This window comes from Aspergillus multicolor, assembly GCF_047715735.1.
Source record: "Aspergillus multicolor strain CBS 133.54 unplaced genomic scaffold BDW74scaffold_9, whole genome shotgun sequence".
Classification (NCBI taxonomy): Eukaryota; Fungi; Ascomycota; class Eurotiomycetes; order Eurotiales; family Aspergillaceae; genus Aspergillus; species Aspergillus multicolor.
The window spans coordinates 887,228-907,150 of NW_027395960.1; the positions used below are offsets into that span (position 1 = coordinate 887,228).

The 19,923-nt window shown below is 52.3% G+C and overlaps 11 protein-coding genes across 11 annotated transcripts; 7 read left to right on the forward strand and 4 right to left on the reverse strand.

The window, feature by feature from the left end:
* Nucleotides 1-752: 752 nt before the first annotated feature.
* BDW74DRAFT_151756 (uncharacterized protein) lies at nucleotides 753-1,240 on the forward strand. Its single transcript, XM_073724248.1, has 2 exons — nucleotides 753-1,102; nucleotides 1,172-1,240. Exon 1 carries the CDS (start codon nucleotides 905-907, stop codon nucleotides 1,067-1,069), a length of 165 nt encoding a protein of 54 aa, XP_073585078.1. The 5' UTR covers nucleotides 753-904; the 3' UTR covers nucleotides 1,070-1,102; nucleotides 1,172-1,240.
* Nucleotides 1,241-2,990: 1,750 nt separating this feature from the next.
* BDW74DRAFT_177367 (WD40 repeat domain-containing protein) lies at nucleotides 2,991-3,563 on the forward strand (the record flags this gene model as incomplete). The annotated part of the gene is made up of 1 exon (XM_073728874.1): nucleotides 2,991-3,563. The coding sequence occupies one exon, from the start codon at nucleotides 2,991-2,993 to the stop codon at nucleotides 3,561-3,563; it is 573 nt and encodes a 190-aa protein (XP_073585079.1).
* A 253-nt stretch (nucleotides 3,564-3,816) lies between these two features.
* BDW74DRAFT_177368 (uncharacterized protein) lies at nucleotides 3,817-4,968 on the reverse strand (the record flags this gene model as incomplete). Its single annotated transcript, XM_073728875.1, has 4 exons — nucleotides 3,817-3,990; nucleotides 4,071-4,471; nucleotides 4,529-4,670; nucleotides 4,720-4,968. 4 exons carry the CDS (start codon nucleotides 4,966-4,968, stop codon nucleotides 3,817-3,819), a joined length of 966 nt encoding a protein of 321 aa, XP_073585080.1.
* A 1,142-nt stretch (nucleotides 4,969-6,110) lies between these two features.
* BDW74DRAFT_151757 (Zn(II)2Cys6 transcription factor domain-containing protein) lies at nucleotides 6,111-8,199 on the reverse strand. The gene is made up of 3 exons (XM_073724249.1): nucleotides 8,020-8,199; nucleotides 7,808-7,935; nucleotides 6,111-7,752 (listed from the first exon to the last, which is right to left on the reverse strand). The coding sequence occupies exons 2-3, from the start codon at nucleotides 7,877-7,879 to the stop codon at nucleotides 6,178-6,180; spliced, it is 1,647 nt and encodes a 548-aa protein (XP_073585081.1). The 5' UTR covers nucleotides 7,880-7,935; nucleotides 8,020-8,199; the 3' UTR covers nucleotides 6,111-6,177.
* Nucleotides 8,200-8,312: 113 nt separating this feature from the next.
* On the forward strand, nucleotides 8,313-9,166 carry BDW74DRAFT_177370 (uncharacterized protein; the record flags this gene model as incomplete). Its single annotated transcript, XM_073728876.1, has 2 exons — nucleotides 8,313-8,596; nucleotides 8,656-9,166. The coding sequence occupies 2 exons, from the start codon at nucleotides 8,313-8,315 to the stop codon at nucleotides 9,164-9,166; spliced, it is 795 nt and encodes a 264-aa protein (XP_073585082.1).
* A 48-nt stretch (nucleotides 9,167-9,214) lies between these two features.
* Nucleotides 9,215-10,190, reverse strand: BDW74DRAFT_141303 (uncharacterized protein). The gene is made up of 2 exons (XM_073722527.1): nucleotides 9,315-10,190; nucleotides 9,215-9,265 (listed from the first exon to the last, which is right to left on the reverse strand). The coding sequence occupies exon 1, from the start codon at nucleotides 10,135-10,137 to the stop codon at nucleotides 9,454-9,456; it is 684 nt and encodes a 227-aa protein (XP_073585083.1). The 5' UTR covers nucleotides 10,138-10,190; the 3' UTR covers nucleotides 9,215-9,265; nucleotides 9,315-9,453.
* Nucleotides 10,191-11,009: 819 nt separating this feature from the next.
* On the forward strand, nucleotides 11,010-12,505 carry BDW74DRAFT_177372 (SDR family oxidoreductase; the record flags this gene model as incomplete). The annotated part of the gene is made up of 4 exons (XM_073728877.1): nucleotides 11,010-11,320; nucleotides 11,373-11,467; nucleotides 11,520-12,108; nucleotides 12,184-12,505. The coding sequence occupies 4 exons, from the start codon at nucleotides 11,010-11,012 to the stop codon at nucleotides 12,503-12,505; spliced, it is 1,317 nt and encodes a 438-aa protein (XP_073585084.1).
* A 1,309-nt stretch (nucleotides 12,506-13,814) lies between these two features.
* BDW74DRAFT_177373 (uncharacterized protein) lies at nucleotides 13,815-14,365 on the reverse strand (the record flags this gene model as incomplete). Its single annotated transcript, XM_073728878.1, has 2 exons — nucleotides 13,815-13,984; nucleotides 14,047-14,365. The coding sequence occupies 2 exons, from the start codon at nucleotides 14,363-14,365 to the stop codon at nucleotides 13,815-13,817; spliced, it is 489 nt and encodes a 162-aa protein (XP_073585085.1).
* Nucleotides 14,366-15,603: 1,238 nt separating this feature from the next.
* Nucleotides 15,604-16,758, forward strand: BDW74DRAFT_177374 (wax synthase family protein; the record flags this gene model as incomplete). Its single annotated transcript, XM_073728879.1, has 1 exon — nucleotides 15,604-16,758. One exon carries the CDS (start codon nucleotides 15,604-15,606, stop codon nucleotides 16,756-16,758), a length of 1,155 nt encoding a protein of 384 aa, XP_073585086.1.
* A 956-nt stretch (nucleotides 16,759-17,714) lies between these two features.
* Nucleotides 17,715-18,737, forward strand: BDW74DRAFT_151761 (uncharacterized protein). The gene is made up of 2 exons (XM_073724250.1): nucleotides 17,715-18,538; nucleotides 18,595-18,737. The coding sequence occupies exons 1-2, from the start codon at nucleotides 17,857-17,859 to the stop codon at nucleotides 18,672-18,674; spliced, it is 762 nt and encodes a 253-aa protein (XP_073585087.1). The 5' UTR covers nucleotides 17,715-17,856; the 3' UTR covers nucleotides 18,675-18,737.
* A 517-nt stretch (nucleotides 18,738-19,254) lies between these two features.
* Nucleotides 19,255-19,919, forward strand: BDW74DRAFT_151762 (uncharacterized protein; the record flags this gene model as incomplete). The annotated part of the gene is made up of 1 exon (XM_073724251.1): nucleotides 19,255-19,919. A coding segment is annotated over one exon (653 nt), but the record flags the coding sequence as incomplete, so codon positions are not given.
* Nucleotides 19,920-19,923: the final 4 nt, after the last annotated feature.

Sequence of the window (19,923 nt, forward strand, 5' to 3'; positions counted from 1 at the left end):
AGGCCCCGTTTGGAGCACTAGTCCGGACGTCCAATAATCATAGCGGTCCAGCTTGGAAATATGGAGTTCGTTTCAGGCGCGGCCTCCATAGCTCAGTTGCTTGCAGCCGCCATCACAGTGACCGAAACGACAGTCGGCCTGCTTCGTGCAATCCGCGATGCCCCACGAGAGCTTCAAGACATTGCTGCCAAAGCCACTATTATTCAATCTCAGCTTCATCAACTCAATTTGACCAAGGATAGAATCGAAGGTTCCAGCTCGGATGACGATATCCTCTCGCCAGAGTTCCGAAAGGCCATTGAACTATCTCTCAACATGACGAGGCTGGCCAATGTTGATCTGCAGGATGCAATCCGGTCCATGAATGCCAGTTCCAAGTCGAAAGCGAATAGCCATATTCCAATGTCAGCCAAAGTGCATTGGGCCCTCCTTGATCGCGGCAAGGTATCTACAATTCGTCAGAGGCTGCATGAGGCGGAAGAGAGCCTGAGTCTCAGCTTACGTATTCTGCAACTGTAAGGGCCGGCGTCTACCATGCTATACCTATATGGGCTCCAAATGTTGTTACTTGGCTAATGAAAGCAGACAAATTAACCTGGCTGTCAAAACCACCGTTCACGCGATCCACAGTGACGTCGATATACTGACGACGAGGCTCCACGGCGTGGAACGAAGCCTTGCAAAGATGGAGCTGACACCTTCTCACCAATATCGTAGCTACTCAGGCCCGCCCACCCAGCGCTCAGCGCATTACTATGTCTACCCGGCTCTTCGAGGGGGCCGGGCAGAGTGCCATTATAGCCTGCCCAACGATTCTACCTCTACGACTTGCACGCTTGACATACCCATCCGCCTTCCCTACTGCGCATCTCGAGTACTGAGGGTCAGAGTGGGCGCGCAGCATATGCCGCCTTCATCTCTCGGCGGGGGCTGGGGATTCCAGCTGCGCCATCTGTCGCTCAGGATCAGGAATATGGTGTCCGATGATGCAGAGATCATGGGGCTTTGTAGAGCGGGGAGTCTTGTTGCAATCCAGAGAATGTTCCAGGCGGGGAAGGCCAGTACTTGAGATGTTACTTACCTTGGGTTGACCCCTTTAATGGTAAGCTGTCCGTTCATGGCGAACAACGTATTTCCGACGTATTTAGCAATGCTAACAATGCTACCATAGTGCGCCGTCGAGAGCGGAAACCTAGACCTCGTGAAGTTCCTCGTTGCAGCTGGAGCCGATGTAAATGCGCACCTTGACAATGACAACACGTATGCTGTTTCTGGATGCCCTTTCATAATATATTGACCGTGCAAGCCTAATGAGAGCGCAGAAACACCCTTCAACTGGCGGCCAAATACAACCAACTTGATATATTCCGCTACCTCATCCACGAGAGCGCCAACACCGACCACGTCGACAGCAGCGGCTGGTCCGTTGCCTTTTACCTGTGGCCTGGTTTCTCTCTCAGCCAGCACGGCCGCACAGCCTTCCTGAAGCTCCTCCAAAACGACGGCATCTGCAACCTGGCTACCCACCAGGGCGCCGGATCGTGGACCGCCCTCCACCACGCCGCCATCAGCGGCACCCCAAGGGATATATCCACGTTGGTAGGGTACGGCGCGAGCACGTCCAGCCGCATTCACGACATCGGGTGGGCGCCCGTCCACGCCGCCACGCTTTCCGGGAACATCAGCGTCGTGGAGGAGTTGACCACCAAGGCCAAATACCACACTGATATCGACATGCGGGATGCAAGGGGCTGGACACCTCTTCATATCGCTGCATTTGCGGGATCGTATTCGACCATCTGCGGGCTTTTGAGGCTTGGTGCGGATCTCGATGTGACAACGTGGTCTTGCGTTGGCGCGCATGTTCATGGCAGCGTTAGCTCGAGGGAAGTCACGGCCGCTGAGCTGGCTGGGTTGAGAGGGGACAAAGAACAGAAGCTTTTCCTGCAGGCTGTGCAGGCAGTCAGGGGTTCATCTCAAAGTGAGGTCTTCTGGGATGCGGTGGAGACAATTTAGGGCTTATCAGCGGAACTAGGTACGGCCATTTAACCTTGGAATGGTGGGACGGCCTGAACATCTCATCGATAAACATTCTTGCTCCCTGGGTACCGAAATCAAATCTTCTAGAGAGCCAAGAGGATAAGACGGTAAAGCACTACGTTTTTGTTTGCTTTTTTTTTTGTGTAAGATCAGGACCGGTGTAAGGGGTTCTTCTGATTCTGTGGGTGTTTTGCATGTTAATTGTTCCACATGACCCACATTAGATGCTTAGGGTATCAGCATTAGCGAATCCTACTCTTAGATCTAGGTAGCCCCTCAAGATCCTTTGGGTTGGTGAGTTGGAGCCTTTTAGCTTTCAAGAGCCCTTATGCAGGCATTACAAAGCCAATGTAAAGATCATAGGTCTAAAATCCTCAACTGCTAGGTAAGAAATTTAGATCATAAGGTCTTCTCATCTTGTCCTACTTGATCAAAATAGCACTTAAAAGACACTCTCACAAAAAAGCCGGAGGTGCAATCGTTTCCAACGCTTGCAGATGGTTAGGGACTCGGCCAGCCCCCTGAGAACCGTGCATCCATATCTAGCTATGCACGATCACGATCCATCCCCGCCCGGCACGCCACCAACTCTATTACCGGGCTAGTCAGCTGGACTCGCTAGTTGCAAGCCTGCAAGTTATAAGCAAGAGCCTCCCCCCGGGTCCTGGGCCATCCCACTCTTGCAAGAATATCCGCAGGTCGACGTAACCCCATAGATCTCACGCAAGTCACAACCCCAACCATGGCAGCCTTGACGCAGTCTGCCGTTTGTAGGTCCATTGGCGGTTCCACAGACGTTCAAGGTATTGGCATCGAACTTGTGTCCGTAGCGAGAGACGGCACAGTGCGCATCTGGGATTCGGCGCGCGGTCTGCCGTTACAAATTATCCCGGAGGGACTTTGTCTTGGGGTTTTCCTCTGGCAAGGGTCAAGTTGCAACATGCTCTGAAATGACAGTTTATTTGAAAGATGTAAAAGACGAACGGGTCCTGCATACCCTTGAACATGACGACCGGATTAACTGTGCAGCCTTCTCCTCAGACGACAGTAAACTTGCGATGGGAACAAGAAGGAAAGTCTGTATTTGGGACACAGAGACAGAGCAGCTTGCCCGGACCTTGCCGGCGCTCCGTGGCGTTGACTTCGTCGCCTTCTCGCCCGACGCCAGTAAAATCACCTACGGCTCTGGCTATAGCGCGCAGACATGGGATCTACAACGGAACGAGAGGCTGCCCCGCGAGATCCACCACCTGGACGACATTAATGCATTGGCTTACTCCCCCGATAGCTGCACGTTCATTTCCGGCTCAAGGGACGCAACGCTAAAGATATGGAATGCAGAGACGGTGACGCCCCTAGAGACCCGTGAGGTATCGTCAATCGTATTGAGCCTGGCGTTTTCGCCTGCAAGCACGGGTCCGGGCGCCCGTTTACTTGCCTCGGGTCTAGGGTTCCCCAACCTCTGCGTGAAGATCTGGGACACGGTCACTTGGACCATCGTGAAGACACTCCCTGGGTATTAGGCCGACGTCCGCAGTGTGGCTTTCTCGCCTGACGGTCTTATGCTTGCTACGGGGACGATGGACAACACGGTACGCATTTGGGAGGTGGAGTAGGGGCGGCTCTTGCATACCCTGGAGGGGCATACTGCCAGTGTTGACTTTGTGGCGTTCGAGGGCTAGATATTGGGTTAGCTGCTGCTAGTAGAGAATCGATAGCTGTGGAATGTGCCCAGGTGGATAACGCTCTAATGCATGTAGCGATGTGTTTCCAAACTCAGTCTACATCTACTCCTAGTTCACGCATCCGTTTCTCAGCCCATTTCCCAAGTCCACCAAAGAACCTCTCCGAGTCTCCACCGCGCCAGTCCCGCAACTTGAACCACAAGTACCGTATGTCCTTACCAGCTTGAATAGCGACCTTGTACTCCGGCGTCTTGTTGTACAGCCTCTGTTCAGTATTGGTTAATCCCACGTCAGTTTGTTGCGGTATCGCTGTGGGTAAGGGAAAAGGAAAATAGAGTAGCGCACCTGGATATAATGGCCTGCCCACCCAAAATATATCTTCATATCGGATTGCGTAGCATCTTTCGGGATTCCGGTCACAGTTGCATCTCCGTCCTCTTTGGCAGTCAGGTCGACCGGGTTGACGGCTACCAGGGGGTCGGACAGGAGTGCTGGCACGATACATCCTGTCTCCCAGTCAAAGATGGGAAGTGACAAGGGGCTCGCTGCTGCTACCCTCCTTTTTGGTGACTTCAATTGTGGTGTTGTATTTCCAAAATCCTCATGCTCAAGAGTAAGGCGATACAGTGATTTGTCCGCGGTTTCGGGTGGCATTAGATGGGGAAGTGCACGTAAAAGAGACTCCTTTGCAGCCAGTGCAATTGGCCCAACGGTCTTGTTGTCATCTTCCCAGCCGATCATGTCTCCTTCGTTGCGGATGGTAGCATGTGTCTTGGCTTCCATGACGTGCAGTCAGAATTCACGTGTCGGGGCAATGGGTTGAGTTAGAGTTTCTGGCATGAAGTTGTAGATGCGGCTAAGGAGACGGCTCTGGATAAAATCGGACGGGGTGTTATAGTGGAACAAAGCTGCCCTGATGTCGGCTAGCTGGTCAAGAAGGCGCATCTGCCAAATGTTAGCAATACATGATCGAATCGCTGAACAAGGCACAAACCTTGTCAATATCACTAAGCTCGCGCCAAACGTTGTCCACTCCCTTCGCCTTCTCAAACACGAAAAGCCGGCATCCAGCCAAGTCTTTGGGGACAGAGAGCTTGGGTCCAGGATATTGGACTGGCACCCGATGACAAAGCAGACGAGATGCTCGAATGTCCGTCTCCGTGCTCAAGAGATTGTAGACAGCCGCTTCAAACATAGCCTCTGGTGCTTGCCATTCAATAGAAAAGCCATCGAAGTCAGGCATATTGAGATCGCCACGGGCAAGTCGAACCATTAGGTCCGGTCAGTTCGAGGGCTTGATATGGAGACCCTAGAGAGAAGTCAGATTTGCGCTTTGTCAGACTGTGGGGTACACATTAGGGGATTTACATAGTTGTTAGAGCCTTTACTGACGGCGACAATGTCTTCTACTTGGGTATTCGTATGTTCTTCAACCTCTCGAATAAGATGGTTGACGTCCCATTTGTCTTGAAATGGGCTTTTTCCCGCGCGCACAAGGGAAAGAAGTTGTTTGCCGTCATACTTAGTGCCATCGGGCATGGAAGGCCGATCGTCCCTCCAGCTCATCGTGGTATGTGTACTTCAACAGGCCTGTTGACAGCGAACTACCGGAAGGAGAGGATTCCGGTACCAGGCCAACACTGCATGCTTGTCGTGACGACGAAGGTCCAGGTGCGGGTTGTGGCATATGTAAGAAGGAACAATGAGTGCAACATGCTTCCAATAGCCAGGCATCGTGTGCAACAGTGACAGGCATCCTATGAACGCATACAATACACCGCTCTTCCTTGGCGAAGATATGCCACAAGTGACGAAATATTGAGTTACAGCACTGAGAATTATAACTCATTATTGATGCGGGTTATTGATCTCTGTGGATTCCAAGCAGGCCGCACTTACCTATGGAGTAGTTTCAAAAAAATGTTTACTATAGAATCAATGCTCCTATTATCCCTGTTATAGCACCGGATTGAATAGGAAAAAGTTTCATCGGTCGGCGCAGAGCTCGACTCAACCTGGTTCGCTGGGACGTGGGGCCATCGCAATGTAGATGTTCTTGCAAGAATATAAGCAGTCGCCCGAGCTATTGTATCAGCGTTCGTCCGAGTCCAAGTGTGAGGGAGCCACTTCGTCATTGGTTTGGGTTTATACCTATGGTAGGAACAACAAGGACGGATCTAGAAGGACTGGTGGTGATCAAATCACCACAGGAAGCTATGGTTATCTGACTATCTAGGATGCTCAAGACTCAAACGCGCTTGATGCGCATCCTCGTAATGAGCTCGGTTTTAGAAGTGCACAATTATATTCAAGCCTCTTCTTCAGGTTCCATATGTCATCCAGGGATTAGGGTTTCATTTCACCTAGCCCTAGCCCTAGCCCTAGGTACAATCCTGATTCTACGCGATCCCCAGCCTATATAGACAGATCTACTGGTAGCACGCTCTATGTTTCAAGCCCCAATCTTTACCGTGCCTGTCGGTATCTCCCTCGCGAGCTGCAGCGCCATCGCAATCCCCGCGCTCCTGCTGATTCCCTCCAGCTGCTCGATGATCCACCCTCGCGTCTGTTGACTGACGACCGGCGACTTTGCGACGGCATACAGCGTCCAGGTTAGCATGTACCCTCCCGACACAGAGGGGCCGCCGCTGTAGTCAGGCGTACATGCAGGCACAGCCGGCGATGGTGGTAGGAGCCCCAAGCCCTGCGGCACGGTGGCCAAGATATCATCCCCACGCGCGGCCATAACGCCCAGTAGCGCACGGCGCTTGATGGCCAGCCTATTGGTATCGACATTGCCCAGATCTAGGTCCTCCGTGGTGCTGGGACAGGCGCAGACCTTGTCGATGAGCCAGCAGGCGATTTCGCAAACGATGATTTCGACCATGCGCGCGTTGTTCCAGAGTCGAATTGCCCACGCGCTTGGGTATGTGTCACAGCGGCCAGCTCTGGCTCCAGATAGAGAGCTGGCCGGCAGAACGGTAGGATGGAACGGCTCTTCAAGTGAAAGACGCCCAAGGACGGCCTGGAAGTCGGCCTGCAGCGCAATGGCTTCAGTCAGAAAACGCGACCAAGGGGCTGACTCGATCCCCGGACTAGAGCCAGCCGTATGTACAGCTGCATGGGCACGCGCCTTCCTTTGCTGATACTGCTCGGCGACGCCCGCAAAGAGCGTTGCACAACGCGTCGCAAGTACCCCCAGCTGCCAGCACGCGCTGCTCGTGAGCCCCAACCCATCCACATCACACCGAGCAGCCTCCTCCTGCAGCACGCGCAACTCCTCCGGAAACGGCCGGACGGTCTGCACACACGCGGTAGTCACATCAGCGCGCACCTGGTTGAACATGAGCAGCGCCGTCCGCGTCGTAAACTGGCCCTTGCCCCGTGCAACGACCAGGGCAGCGGCGCCGTGCACATGGCGCACCCACGACTCGAAGTTCTCGACGTGTTCGAACACGCCTAGCGAGATCACCGACATCAACGTGCTGTCTTTGATGGATTCAACGGAGCACTGCAGCGCGTCGTTCACGAGGCCAATTGCCTGTGCGTACTTTGTGCGGGCGTGCGGCATGAGTGATTGTTGGCTGCTTGAGAGTCCCATTAGACCCACGGCTGCCATGCTGGTGTAGAGTGTTGGCCGTGAGGCGTCGTCGCTGTAGCATGGCGGGATGTAGTTTAGGTACCCCCGTGACGGGGCACGGCCGCCGGTGACAAACTCGTAGAGGAAGTAGTTTACGCCGATGTCGTCGAGGCTGGGACCTAGGGTTTTGGAAGGGGGAGGATGGTGTAGGCTAGACCGGGAGGAGGAAGCCGAGGCCAGACTTTGAAGGAAATGATTGGCGGTCTTCTCCACTTGACCCCTAGTTGCGTGTGTCTTGGGGCTATTTGTGGTTTTTCTGTTGACGCTCGCCCGCTTGATGGTGTGCCCTGTCTGGTCGCGGAAGACAAGGTCCCAGTCATCGCGGTAGCCGGGGCAGGCTTCGCGGGTGCGCAGGCACTGGCCGCAGTGGGGGCGTTGCTGGTCGCACTATACTGGCGATCAGTATGCAGATTAGATCTTTCATTTCTAAGAGATGACTTACGCGACGCTTCACGGCCCGGCAATTGGCGCAGTTCCTGGATGCCCGTGTGCGGGATGCGTTGGGGGGTGACATTGCGGGTACGTGGCAGAAACAAGCATCAACTCTCGAATAATGCGCAGCTAAAGGTTCTGGGCGTAGGAGTACAGTTAGTAAAAGGCTTGGTTAGCAGGGCTTACTCTAAGTAGTATAGATTCATACTAAGCTGTACCCACTTTGGGGCTGCTGACGTGGAGATCTGCACCAGCTTTGCCCTAACAAGTAGCCCAGATGCTGCTAGGCGTAAGCTTAGGGCTGGAGACCACTAATCCTCTTGGGGTAGTCGAGATGCTCGGCCAATCAACGCATCCAGGCTGTGCAGAGAAGAGGGTGCCCTCGAGCATATAAAGAGGGCTTCATGTTGCTAGGTCTCTGCTGAGTATCTGGCAAACAGCTTTCTCTGTCTTCATATTCATTCCCTTCTCTGCTCCCCTCTGTAGCCTCCTAGTCGATCACCACATAATACACCATGGGCAAAGTCACCTACTGGGACGGCATCGCCATTCTGCAACTCATCGACTTTCCCATCATCCTCGTCGCCGCTATCTTCATCTGGAAGCGTACCGGCTGGCGCAGCGGCAGCAAGATCTGGCGGTATGGCGTCACCCTCTCGCTCATCCGCATCGCCGGCAGCGTCTCGTCGCTCATATCGATTAACAATCCGTCGTATGATGTCGAGGTTGCCATTGCGGTCTGCCAGTTGATTGGTCTTGCACCCTTGCTGTTGACGTTTATCGGTTTGCTGAGGCAGATGTGAGTTGTCACCATCCAGCACGAAAGTGGATACACTACTAACCAACCCCGGCATTCAGCGACATCGAGAAGAAGACTCCCCCAAGGGCAATAAAACTCATAACCCTGGTCACCTTCATCGGCCTAATCCTCGGCATCGCAGGCGTCAGCTCATCCGACTCCGACTCAAACAACAGTTACAAGCCCGGCGCGCTCGCCAAAGCAGCCATGGGCATCTTCCTCGCCGTCTTCGCGGTCTTCCTCCTTCTCGCCCTGTGGCTCTTCTACCAGCTTTCCTTCTCCCTGCGACGTTTCCAGAAAAAACTCTTCCTCGCAATCGCCCTTTCGACTCCGTTTCTAGCAGCCCGTCTGCTTTACTCCGCGCTCGCGGATTACACGGCCTTCAGGGCCTTTGCGCTGGGCGGGAACGCAACGGTTTATTTGTGCATGGCGGTGCTGGAGGAGATTGTGGCCATGGGGATTACGATGGCTTTGGGGGTCTCGGCGGTGATGGAGAGCGACTTTGTGAGACTGCAGATGGAGCGCACGCCTGTAGGGCAGGGGGAGGAGCTTGACCTTGAGCGCAAGTGAAGAATATGGCTGGGCAGATTGACAAGGGAGTGTATTATTGACAGTCTTCTCAACCAGATGCGTGTTCAGCACGGTTATGGATATGGAGTCAGAGTGAACCTGCAAAGCCATAAGCATACTCTTGCCTGGAGGGTGATTTTATGCGTACCTAGCTTCCACCTAAGTACGTCGTAAACACTGCTAGCCTTGCGATTACTTCATTCGAATATTCTTCCACATATAACTTTGGAATACCATACCCCTTCCAAACAACTTGGTCTAGGTAGGTGCCTACCATAGGCTTCAATCTAGCCCATCAACACATCAATCGCCAACTTTCCCTTCGCCTCTTCCTTGTAGCCCTCAACAAACCTCTCCCCAAAGTCCCTAACAAAATTATCGTACGTCGTGTCCGGCTTATGCACACAGAGCCCACACATAAGCTTCTTAGCACCCTCCTTAAACCCCAGTAACGGGAACTCGCTGACCACAGCGTCGTACTCCTCCTTGCTAATCAAGCCCCCAGGAAACGCAGACCCCACGAAGTCGGCGAAAATTCCCATAGCACATAGCGCCACTTCGGCCTCTTTATGCTGTGCTATACTAGGGGTTGTATGTAGCGCGATGCTATCCCAGACGAGCTGTCGCTGGCGGGCGTCGAAGACATTCCTATTCTCGGGGTCCTCTAGAAATTGACGCGCTGCGTTTGCGCTGTCGACTTCGAAACGCTTATCCTTCGACGAGAAGACGCTAGTATGATCCCAGGCGAGATCGTGCAGGATGGCTGAGACGGCGTGGACTTCGAGGTCGACGTTGTGGGCTTGGAATGGGGGTGCTTTCGAGGCGATGAGACAGCCGAAGAGCCATGAGCGGTGCACGTGGTTGAAAGACATGGGGTCATTGTGTTTCTGTGCGTAGTCAAGGGCAGCAGTGATGAGGGACGAGTCGGGGACGGCGATGCCAACGATGGTGCGAGTGGGATGGGACGACATTGCGGAGAGGGTGCTTTGTGTTGTACTGGTAGGCCTGGGGAGGAATACTGTGGCTGGTTACAGTTGTGGGGTATATTTTGCTGGGGAGTAATCGTGGGTTTATATACCCGTAGCTTATGCAGGCTCTATTTCCGACAAGTTCCGATCACTAATCAGATACCTATTACACCGCCATGTGGCTATTTTGTGGCGCTTAGTTACTTGTCCAATCAGGCCCTGATTGGATACCCTGGGCACCGTTTGAACCCTTGAGGCTTAGGTCTGAGTAAGCCCTAAGTAGGGATCTGAAATGCAGGACGACAATTCTTGCATTTGGTTAAGCCTTGAGGGAAAATTGAACTACGCCAGTATCTATGTATTTAATCCACTATTAACCCTGATTGACCCTGTCGATACAACTTCTGACCACGGCTCTAGGCAATTCCATGTAGCAGACCTCACCATCCCATTTCCTGTTATACCTTCAGAGATCTGTGACTTTAGGCACCAACCATGAGACAAGTACGTAAAAAAGACGTCCATAAATATCTATATATTATCATCCCTCTTCGAGCTTTGTTTACTGAGAAGGTCTCCCAATTGCAATGGTATCGCACAAATTTCGCCTCGGCCTGCCTTTTGAATATCCATGGATAGTAGGACTGCCTATATCTGACCCCTGTTCCAGATCCCTGTCACAAGTTTACCCCGCCAACTCAGTCATGTCCCACTAATTCACCTCGCCTTATTGGCTCCGTCTGACATTTGCTGCATAGACTTGGTGCGGGGTTCCCAAGTTCCACGAGAAGAGCAGATAAACCCAACCTTCATTCCCTTATGAGGAGCTGGGTAGAATCCTACCTAGGTAAGGTTTTTCCTGGATACCTCCCAACATGCCAACCACGCAAGTGGTTAAATCTCAAGGACCGTTCCAGGGGCTGCCCACTTACCCTGACACCCCGGAGCTGTCCAACCTCACTGCCGTGGTAACTGGTGCAAATGGTCTTTCTGGTTACCATATGGTCCGCGTGCTGGCAGCGGCATCGGAGCGCTGGAGCAAAATCTACTGTCTTTCTCGTCGGACCCCGCCCGCTAACTTCTTTACTGATCTCGGTGATGGCGCCGAGAGGGTGGAGCATATCTCTATTGACTTTCTTGACGAAGTGTCGAATATTGCGAGTCGGTTGAGTGTGATCTCTAAAGTGTACGCAACCTAACAGGTTTGTATGGACTTTTCCTAATGAAGGATGTATTAGGGACTACGTCTTCTTCTTCTCGTATATGCAGCCACCACAAGACGGCAATGTCCTGGGTATGTGGTCGGATGCGGAGGCGATGACCGAAGTCAACTGTACGAGCCCCGATATATTTGCCCCCAGCATCACCCGACTAACATGATACAGCAAAACTCCTGAACAATTTCCTCGACGCCCTCCAACTCGCAAACCTGCAACCAAAACGCTTCCTCCTACAAACAGGCGCAAAACAATACGGCTTCCACATCGGCCCGGCAACCAACCCCTCCTTCGAGGACGACCCACGGGTCACTCTTGAGTCGAACTTCTACTACCCTCAAGAAGACGCGCTGGCCTCGTATTGCGCCACCACGGGGGCCGGCTGGAACGCTGTCCGCCCATCCTACATAATCGGCGCTGTGCGCGACGGCGCCTTAAACCACATGATCGGACTCGCAATCTATGCAGCCATACAAGCACACTTGAACAAACCACTGTATTTTCCAGGAGACTATGTAGCCTGGGACCGCGAGTTCTGTCAAAGCACGGGCTTGCTGAATGCGTATTTTGAGGAGTGGGCTGTCCTTACCACCGAGGCAAAAAATAACGCATTCAATATCCAGGATGGGCAGTCCTTTACCTGGGGACGGTTCTGGCCGCTGTTGGCCGAGTGGTATGGCGCCACTTGGGCTCCGCCTGAGGCAGATGAAGCGAAGTATAGGGTTACTAACTCTCGATATGCGGAGACGCCAAGGGGGTACGATGACTATTTTCTTTTCTAATTATGGCCCTTTGGAGCTTGAGCAGACGTGCGCTAACTGCGAGTCTGTAGATACGGACCGACTGGTATAACACGCTCGACATTCAGTCTACAAGAATGGTCAGAGCTCGAGTCGGTCCAAGCCGCATGGAAAGAGCTGCGTGAGGAGCACAACCTCGTTCTCGACCCTTTCACCGTTCAGATCCGCGCGCAGATCTTTGGTATGACCGACTCGGCGGTCCTGGGCGGCTGGGCTTTGTCTTTGAGCATGCGCAAGGCCAGGAACATGGGGTTCTTGGGGACTGTCGATTCGTACGAGACTATGAAAATAGCGGTAGAGGATTTGGCGAGATTGAAGCTTGTGCCGCCGATAAAGGATGAAGCAAGGACTTAGGAGTTGGCGTTTCTCCCATAATCGAGTTTCGAGTACAGATTGGAAGATGTTTAAAATTGGTTTATCGGGACGAGAAACAGCGGTCACTTTTCTCTTGATCGAAGCTCGAGAACATGGTTTCGAAAGTGTATCTGTCTTGGTTATACTTTAAAATCACCGCCAGAAAGGTGATTCGAAAACATATATATAAGCAATCCTTTTGAGCCATTGTGGACCCAGGCAGCTGGCTGATCAAAGCCACCTACTATAGATACTACCTACCTACCTAGGTAGGTTAGGCTCTACAGTCACGCTCGGTTGAGTTCAGCCACGCGCAACAAACCATCATGGATGGTTCGCAACCAAACCCTCAATCTTTCTTCTTAAACCCTGGACAGCACTCCAGTCAAACACCCGAGATCATGAAAATGGACTCATCTCGCTCCTCGTCCTCCTGTCCTCTCGCTACCTAGCCCTGGTGTCCACTCGAGGCACCGACTATACCCATATAACTCCCCTCGGGTGCCTGAAGAACCGACACCACATCTACAACGCCGGCGTGTGGCGATATAATACGCCCAGCTCCTGCGCCAAGAGACGCAGTAACCGCATGGCTCAGTATGCCGCCGTTAAGGGCACATACTGCTGGTGTTGGAAAGATGATGAAGATTCAAAACTGGAGGATGTAATCGCTGAGGAGCAGTGTGATGTTCCTCCTCCGGGGTGGTCAAGGTAGATGTTTTAGTTACTACCATTGTACCCTGGCTCGGACTATTCCTGCTCGGCGTCGGCTGAATATCTTAATGAATGCTGACGTTTGCTCTGCATGTGGTAGCACGGATTCCTGGCTTTGGTCCCTTTATCAAATCAGCCTGCTAGCGTGGTGGAGAGCAACCCATTTTATCCCTGTCGGGGTCGGCTGCGGCATTCGTTCTCCCCAGTCACTACCGACACTCGGCCCTTCTCAACGCCCGCAGAAATTATGTTTGTTCAACAGCCTGAGTCTGAGGACCTGCGAAGTGAGGGTTGGATGGGTCTCTAGGGTGTGTATATCGTCATCGAGTAGCTACTTAAGCTATATCTTTGGGGAGAAAAAATGTTTCGTACTGTGGGGGCACCCGGAATCTGCTCTAGAGGACCCAAATTCCTAAGGCTATACTGGGAGAAAGTTTAGTGTCTGACTTGGTTGAATTGTCTTGTGTATAGCCAAACTATATACAAAGCCTCAATATTCTCCGAATACTCTATAACAGTAAATCAATAAAGCAGAAACCTCAACAATCCAAATCGGTTGGCATGATCGTTGTCAAAGATGTCCTTTCGTGGACGCTTAGAGAGCCTGGACCTGGCCGAGAATGGACTGCATCTGGCCGTACTGGTCGGCGTTCAGGTTGTTGTACAGAAGGCAAGCAGAGCCACAGGGTGTGGGGATAAGACCGTCGCCAGTGAAGACGCTGTTGAGAACCATGCAGTTGGAGGGGAGACCATCGATTTGAACACCTGTTCCACGTTAGCTCAGTCGCCCCCCTTCTATCTAGTCACCACATAGGGAAGACGCTTACCGTTGTTCTGGACAGGGCCAGTAACAGTGACAGTGACAGCAGGGTCCATCAAGCTGTCAACGCACATGTCGAAGTTGTACTGGGGCACACCAGCGGGAGCGGTAATGGCGACGGCACGGCCGCTCAGAGGAAGACCACGAGCCTTAGCGAAGTGCGCAGCGGCAATAGCACCGCCGAAGCTGGCGGCAGCAGAGCCAACCTGGGCGACGGTCATGGCGACGGCATCCGCAACAAGAGGGATGGCGATGAAGGGGCACTGGACCTGCTGGCCGAGGAGGTAGGCGGCGGTGGCGGCACCGAGAATCTTGAAGGAAACCATTTTGATGAGATTGAGAGATTGGAACTTGGGAGGTTCGTTGAGAGGTGGTTTGAGCCTTTGTTGTTCTGATGAGATAGGATGCTGATGAGGATGGAGAGCGAGATGGAGGTGAGGTGAGGGGGTTCTTATACCTTTTCGCAGACCGTGGATTGAGGTCTTTCATGGTATCTATCTCGCGTAACCTTCCATGATTGAGGAGACCTAAGCGAGCTGGAGACTGAGCTGAAGGTATCGAGTTAGTCCTCGCGAAGTCATGATACCTCCTGACCAGGTCAGGTTCTTGGCTGTTGGTTGAAGCTGTTCGAGCCTCAATGCTATACTTCAGAGTCAACGCCAAGTATGGCCCCAAGGATACTGCTCGCATTAGGGTTACTGAGTAAGTGAAGATCTGCAGAGGTTGTTGGGGGCGGTTTCCGCTTGCACCCTTTAGATGTGGATCTACATCTTGCTGATGTGTCAAACCAACGTGCCTCTTCTTCAGACATCCCTCGTAGGCGTGTACTTACCTCTTGGCAATCCTCAAAAGGGGCAGGTCATACGAAGTATATAGATTGGCAAACCCACATTCTCGCCCCAAAGGAGCGGGTCGCCTAATCTGGGCAGGGGACTCTGCCAAGGAACACGCCTCAGCCGCGAAGTTGAACTCTTATGTCGGACAGAGTCCGTGATAGAATTGACGCGGAGACCAATTAGACCAACGTTCGAAGTAAGCGGGTCCCCAAGGGTCTGCAGGAACCGCGCCTCAGCGGCGAAGCTAGCGGCGTTTGGCCCCCAACCTTATAGTAGCGAGGGCCCCACGGGGTAGACAGGGAGGGTAAGGGGCATTGCCTAGCAGATCGAAGCATGCTTGTCATGGAGGTATATTGTTGGATGTAATGGCTGAGAGGGTTACGTACGTGGCGTAGGTCTTCCGAGCGTTGGCGTATAGCATACATCGATTGGCATGATTCTATTTTGTACCGAGTACCGGAGAATACTCATAGGACAAGACGGCTAAATGGGAGCGGCTGATTAAAAGATTTCTTACGGAGACATTTCTTCCACTTCCTCTGTAAGCGATATCGGGGGCCTTACATGATGATGGCAGTGGGGAAGCCCTAACCCACCCGTCTCAGACATAATCCCCGCGAGTAAATTATTGACATTCAGCAGCTCTTCAGTCCACCGGTATTATCCTCCAAACCTCTACGACTCTCAATCGCACCATCGCCAAAACTCTCGTAATATGAACGCCCAGCATGAATCTCAATTCACTACTCCCCTTATTCTACTACGCGATAGCGAGCGCGCTCACCATATTCGGTCTCAAACAGCGCCGACAAATCCGCCTTCTGCTTCTAATTCCAATTTGGCTACTTTCTCTACTGGCATTGGCCTCATCCTATAGGCTGTCATGGATGATTGGTGCTGATAGCACTTTTGCAAGCCTGTTGGTATTCTATCTTCTTTACTCGGCCAAAATCCTTGTCTTCGATACGCATGATGTCAATCCCGAGGCGAGGCAAATCAAACACCATGACTGGAGCCCGACCTTCCTTGACTGTTATCGAACATGGAACAATCCTCGACATCTACCAATACGGCTTTCGAACTTGCGCCTTGAGAGGGAAGCTACATCAAGCGACTCTGGCCCCATCAACCTGGCACGTTTTGCCTTCATGAAGCTTGCGAAGGCGGCAGTGCTGTGGGGGTTTGAACGCTTCGTCTTCCAGAAAGTCTTCATCCGTGCACTCGGCCAAGTCGTTATTTCCGACTTCTCGCCACCAATGGAGATGCCCGCCTTCACCCAGCTATCATCCCACCAGTTGCAGGTTCGGGCCATAATGTCCGTCCAATGGATGTGGCGCGCTTACTTCTTTCTGGAATTCTACCACTCGCTTTTGTCTATTGTGTTTGTGGCCCTCTTGCGCTTTGACTCTCCTGAAGAGTGGCCTTGTCTCTTTGGGAGCCCAGTGCAAGCGTACAGCGTGCGGAAGTTCTGGGGCCGATTCTGGCACCAATTGACTATACCCACGTACATCTTCTATGCGCGGCTTGTTTCGAAGCATGCTCTGGGTGTACAGCCGGGCTCAAGTGTGGAGAAGACAGTAATCGCGTTTCTTGTCTTTGCGATTTCCGGCCTCTCGCATTCCTTGGTCGGTTTGGCGTTGGGAGATGCCGCCCTCTTCCGAGACATTTTGTTCTTCGAGATATGTTTCCTTGCTGCTGCGGGTGAGACTTTGTTACTCAAATATTACTCCGAGGTCTCTGGCGGCTTGAACGGGGCACGGTTGTTACGCCAGGTGGTGCGAAGAGTTACGGGCATGCTCTGGGTCTTCGTCTTCTTCTTCTGCGTTTCTCCCTTGTGGATCTATCCGAAGATCTATCACGCTTTGTTGAATCCAGTATATTGAAGACTTTTATGTAGATACATATATTATAGATCAGCTAGTCAATCCAAAGACACCCGGACAAAATATAGCAGTGAGCTCCCTCAGCCGTCTAAAGTCCTGCAGAACAAGCACGATCCATCCGATGAGTGGTACGTATCCTCTCACGAAGCCAAGTACCTCATCTCGGGTGAGGTAGTCCTGGCCTTTGGGATACAATAGCGTATCATCAATAAGGTTATTGTCTCCCTTGGTCAAGATGAATTGTTGTGGTTGGCTATGCCTGGCAAGGTGTCTGGAATCAGCTGAGATCACTTTAGTAACGCAGTAGGATCTACCTACATTGAGTGTAGGTCGTTCTGTCCTTTGTCTGAATACATGACGCGATGTACCCGGTGAACCATTGGGAACTCGCGATTAGGTAACCAGCATACCGGCAGGTCTCCCACTTCAACATTTCGATCGTGGTTGGAGATCAGCAGGACGTCTCCTACCGCAAAAGCGGGAAGCATGGACTCGGTTGTAACTATCATAATCGGGTATGGTGTACCGGTCCATAAACAGAGAGCCTTCCAGGCCATGAAACAGGTAGCCACGACCTGGGCCGCCGCGAGAAATCCGTTCAGAGCAGACCGCATGATTGAGATGTGTATGTGGAAACTCGAATACAAACAGCGACTTTTCCGTTCGTAAAAGATACCATAGTATGATGTAACAAGCAATTTTGGTCCGCCAGCCATCTTCAGGCCTGCAATATAGTCTACCGTACTTCGTACTGCAAGGCGCGGACCAAGGTTAAGCTAAGGTTCTTGGCGGCAGGGCCCGCCCCGCCCGCCCCCACTCACAGCCACACTTGGCGGGGCTCCACTCCCAGGGTCTAAGCGAGCTGCCTATGACGAGATCCCGCGTGGAAAATGCCTCATACACGGCACATGGCCGTCTTTCGTATTTGTTGACTATCGGGGAAGGTGAGCCTCATCTCTAGACCACGTGGTGATTACCATAGAGGATTGCCAACTTTCCTCTCCTGTACATCAATTTTGACATACTACTTGTTTCTCTCTGCATCAATCGTTGGACCACTTGTCGCTGAGGAATCTCATACATCACTCAATTAAAAAAATGGACTCAGACACCGACTCTCTCAAGATATCCGCTAGAAAGGACATCCTCCTTAACCCCGCAGTCCTTTACCTGTCAGGTCAGACCATCGTCGCTGAGGATGACCCCTCGACCCCACTTTACGTGCTAAGCACCGACATACGGTCCATCCCGAACAAGAACTCGTCCGTGAAACTCGAAAGGGTCGAGAGTGCGGATAACGAGGCCGAGAAAAGCGAAAGCCCGCCCCAGAAACGCCGTCAACACCTTTTCTACCTCGTCCACCCCGAGCACGCACAGTACCGCACCGACATTCCTGCCCGGTATTACATCACCTCCGCGGTGCCAGAGACGGTAGGCAACATCCGCCTCGAGATCTCCGAGGCACGGCTCCAGAAGCCCTCTTTCAAAGCACTGTTAAGCGCGGGTAAAACCGCATCAGATAGACCCTTATTCAACGAAGGAGCCCATCAGCTCGTACTATTCGACATTCAACCGAGCGGAAAAGCGGGCCTTGGTTCTACTGCTTACAAGTGGGGCGATTTCAAAGGTGGACAGGTGGCGGCCGAGGGGGAAGAGGATGGCAGGTACTATCTGAGGATTACGAAGGGCATGCCGCAGGATCTAAGGGATGCCCTGGTTGCTACGTGGCTGTTGAGGCTGTGGTGTGAGACGGCTGAGAGTAAGGAGGCGAAGAGGGAATGTAAGTTGGCTTTCTTATTGTTGGGCTATACCTGATTCCGCTGACGTGTCTTCTAGTCTATGAGAGCATGACGTCCCCAGAAGCGTATAGGGAGAGCATGGATGGGTATGTGAAGAGGCAGTGCATACTGATGTAGGGTCTGTTGGTTTGTAGCTTGCTTTCGTTGGGTAGAATATTGTTTCAATGGTTAAGCCCAAGCCATAATTCTTTTGAGTCTTGGCTTAGTGTCTGACAGATATGATAATGCAGGTAGACTCCTGTGCTTTCCACCGATGTCATCCTTTGCAGTAGTGCTTATGGAAATTAGGCCAAAGCCGCCCAGCCTACACAAGCGTATTTGTAGGGTCCTTGGCTTTGGGATGGCTTAGATCCCTTTTTCAAGGCTCAACGGCTAACTTTCCCTTTGAAGAGCTTTGGGTTTATACGAGGTATATAATTAAAGTTCGTTTAGATTGTTTTTGGCCCCAGGGATTGTGATCTGCAGACCCCAACATTTGACGAGAAAGCCAATCAAGGCCTTGACACTCGACCCACCAGCAACGTTGATGTCTTTTACTTTCGACGTGGCGGAGCTCCTGGTCCTAGCAAAAGCCACTGTGGTTAACTTCTACATTCAGAATCTTACCCTGATCCACCATCCCCCAAAGTTTCTCAAGCCCCCAAAAATTCCATCATGACATCCCATCAGGAAAGCCGCTATGGCTCCCTCCCCTCAACAATGTCCATGCACGGGCAGTGGACAAAACTCAAGTCCATGAATCTCTGCAGCGGCGCAACCTCCAAGGACAAACTCTGTCTCATCGAAATGCATTCTGGCTACAGCGGTACACCGCCGCTCGGGATGAGAACGGGATTTATCTTGCGCGATGGGATGAATTCCAAGGATCCTATTCTTGCCGCTGCTGGTGACGAAGTGCCGGGTTTGCATGCATTCAATCCAAATGGGGTTATCTTCCTGCCGCCGCTTGATCCGGATGCGGATCTGAAGTCCAACGGTGGTATGGATACGGAGGTCATGCGCGCTGAACCGGGACTGGATGGCGATGTTGCGTTTTACTTTTCAATTGAGGTGGGCGATAACCAACGGCGAGAAGAGTTTGCATGGCGCAAGGTCAAGGAGGGTAAGAAGAAGGGTTTCAAGTTGGTTCGGGTCCGCAAAGATGATGAGCCTGAGGTCGCCTTCGTGGATTGGGTAATGGCGTGGCCGAAACTGACACATGCGTTTACGCTCAAGCTAGCGGACGGTCAAGCAGAGGTACTGGGAGGACGATGGGTACTCATGGTTGCTGTTACTGCGATCAGACTCTATACTTTGTATGTTAAGGGAAAGACGAACAAGGCTGTTGTTGGTATGGGGAAGGGAGGCTAGGGGAAATAGCACTAAT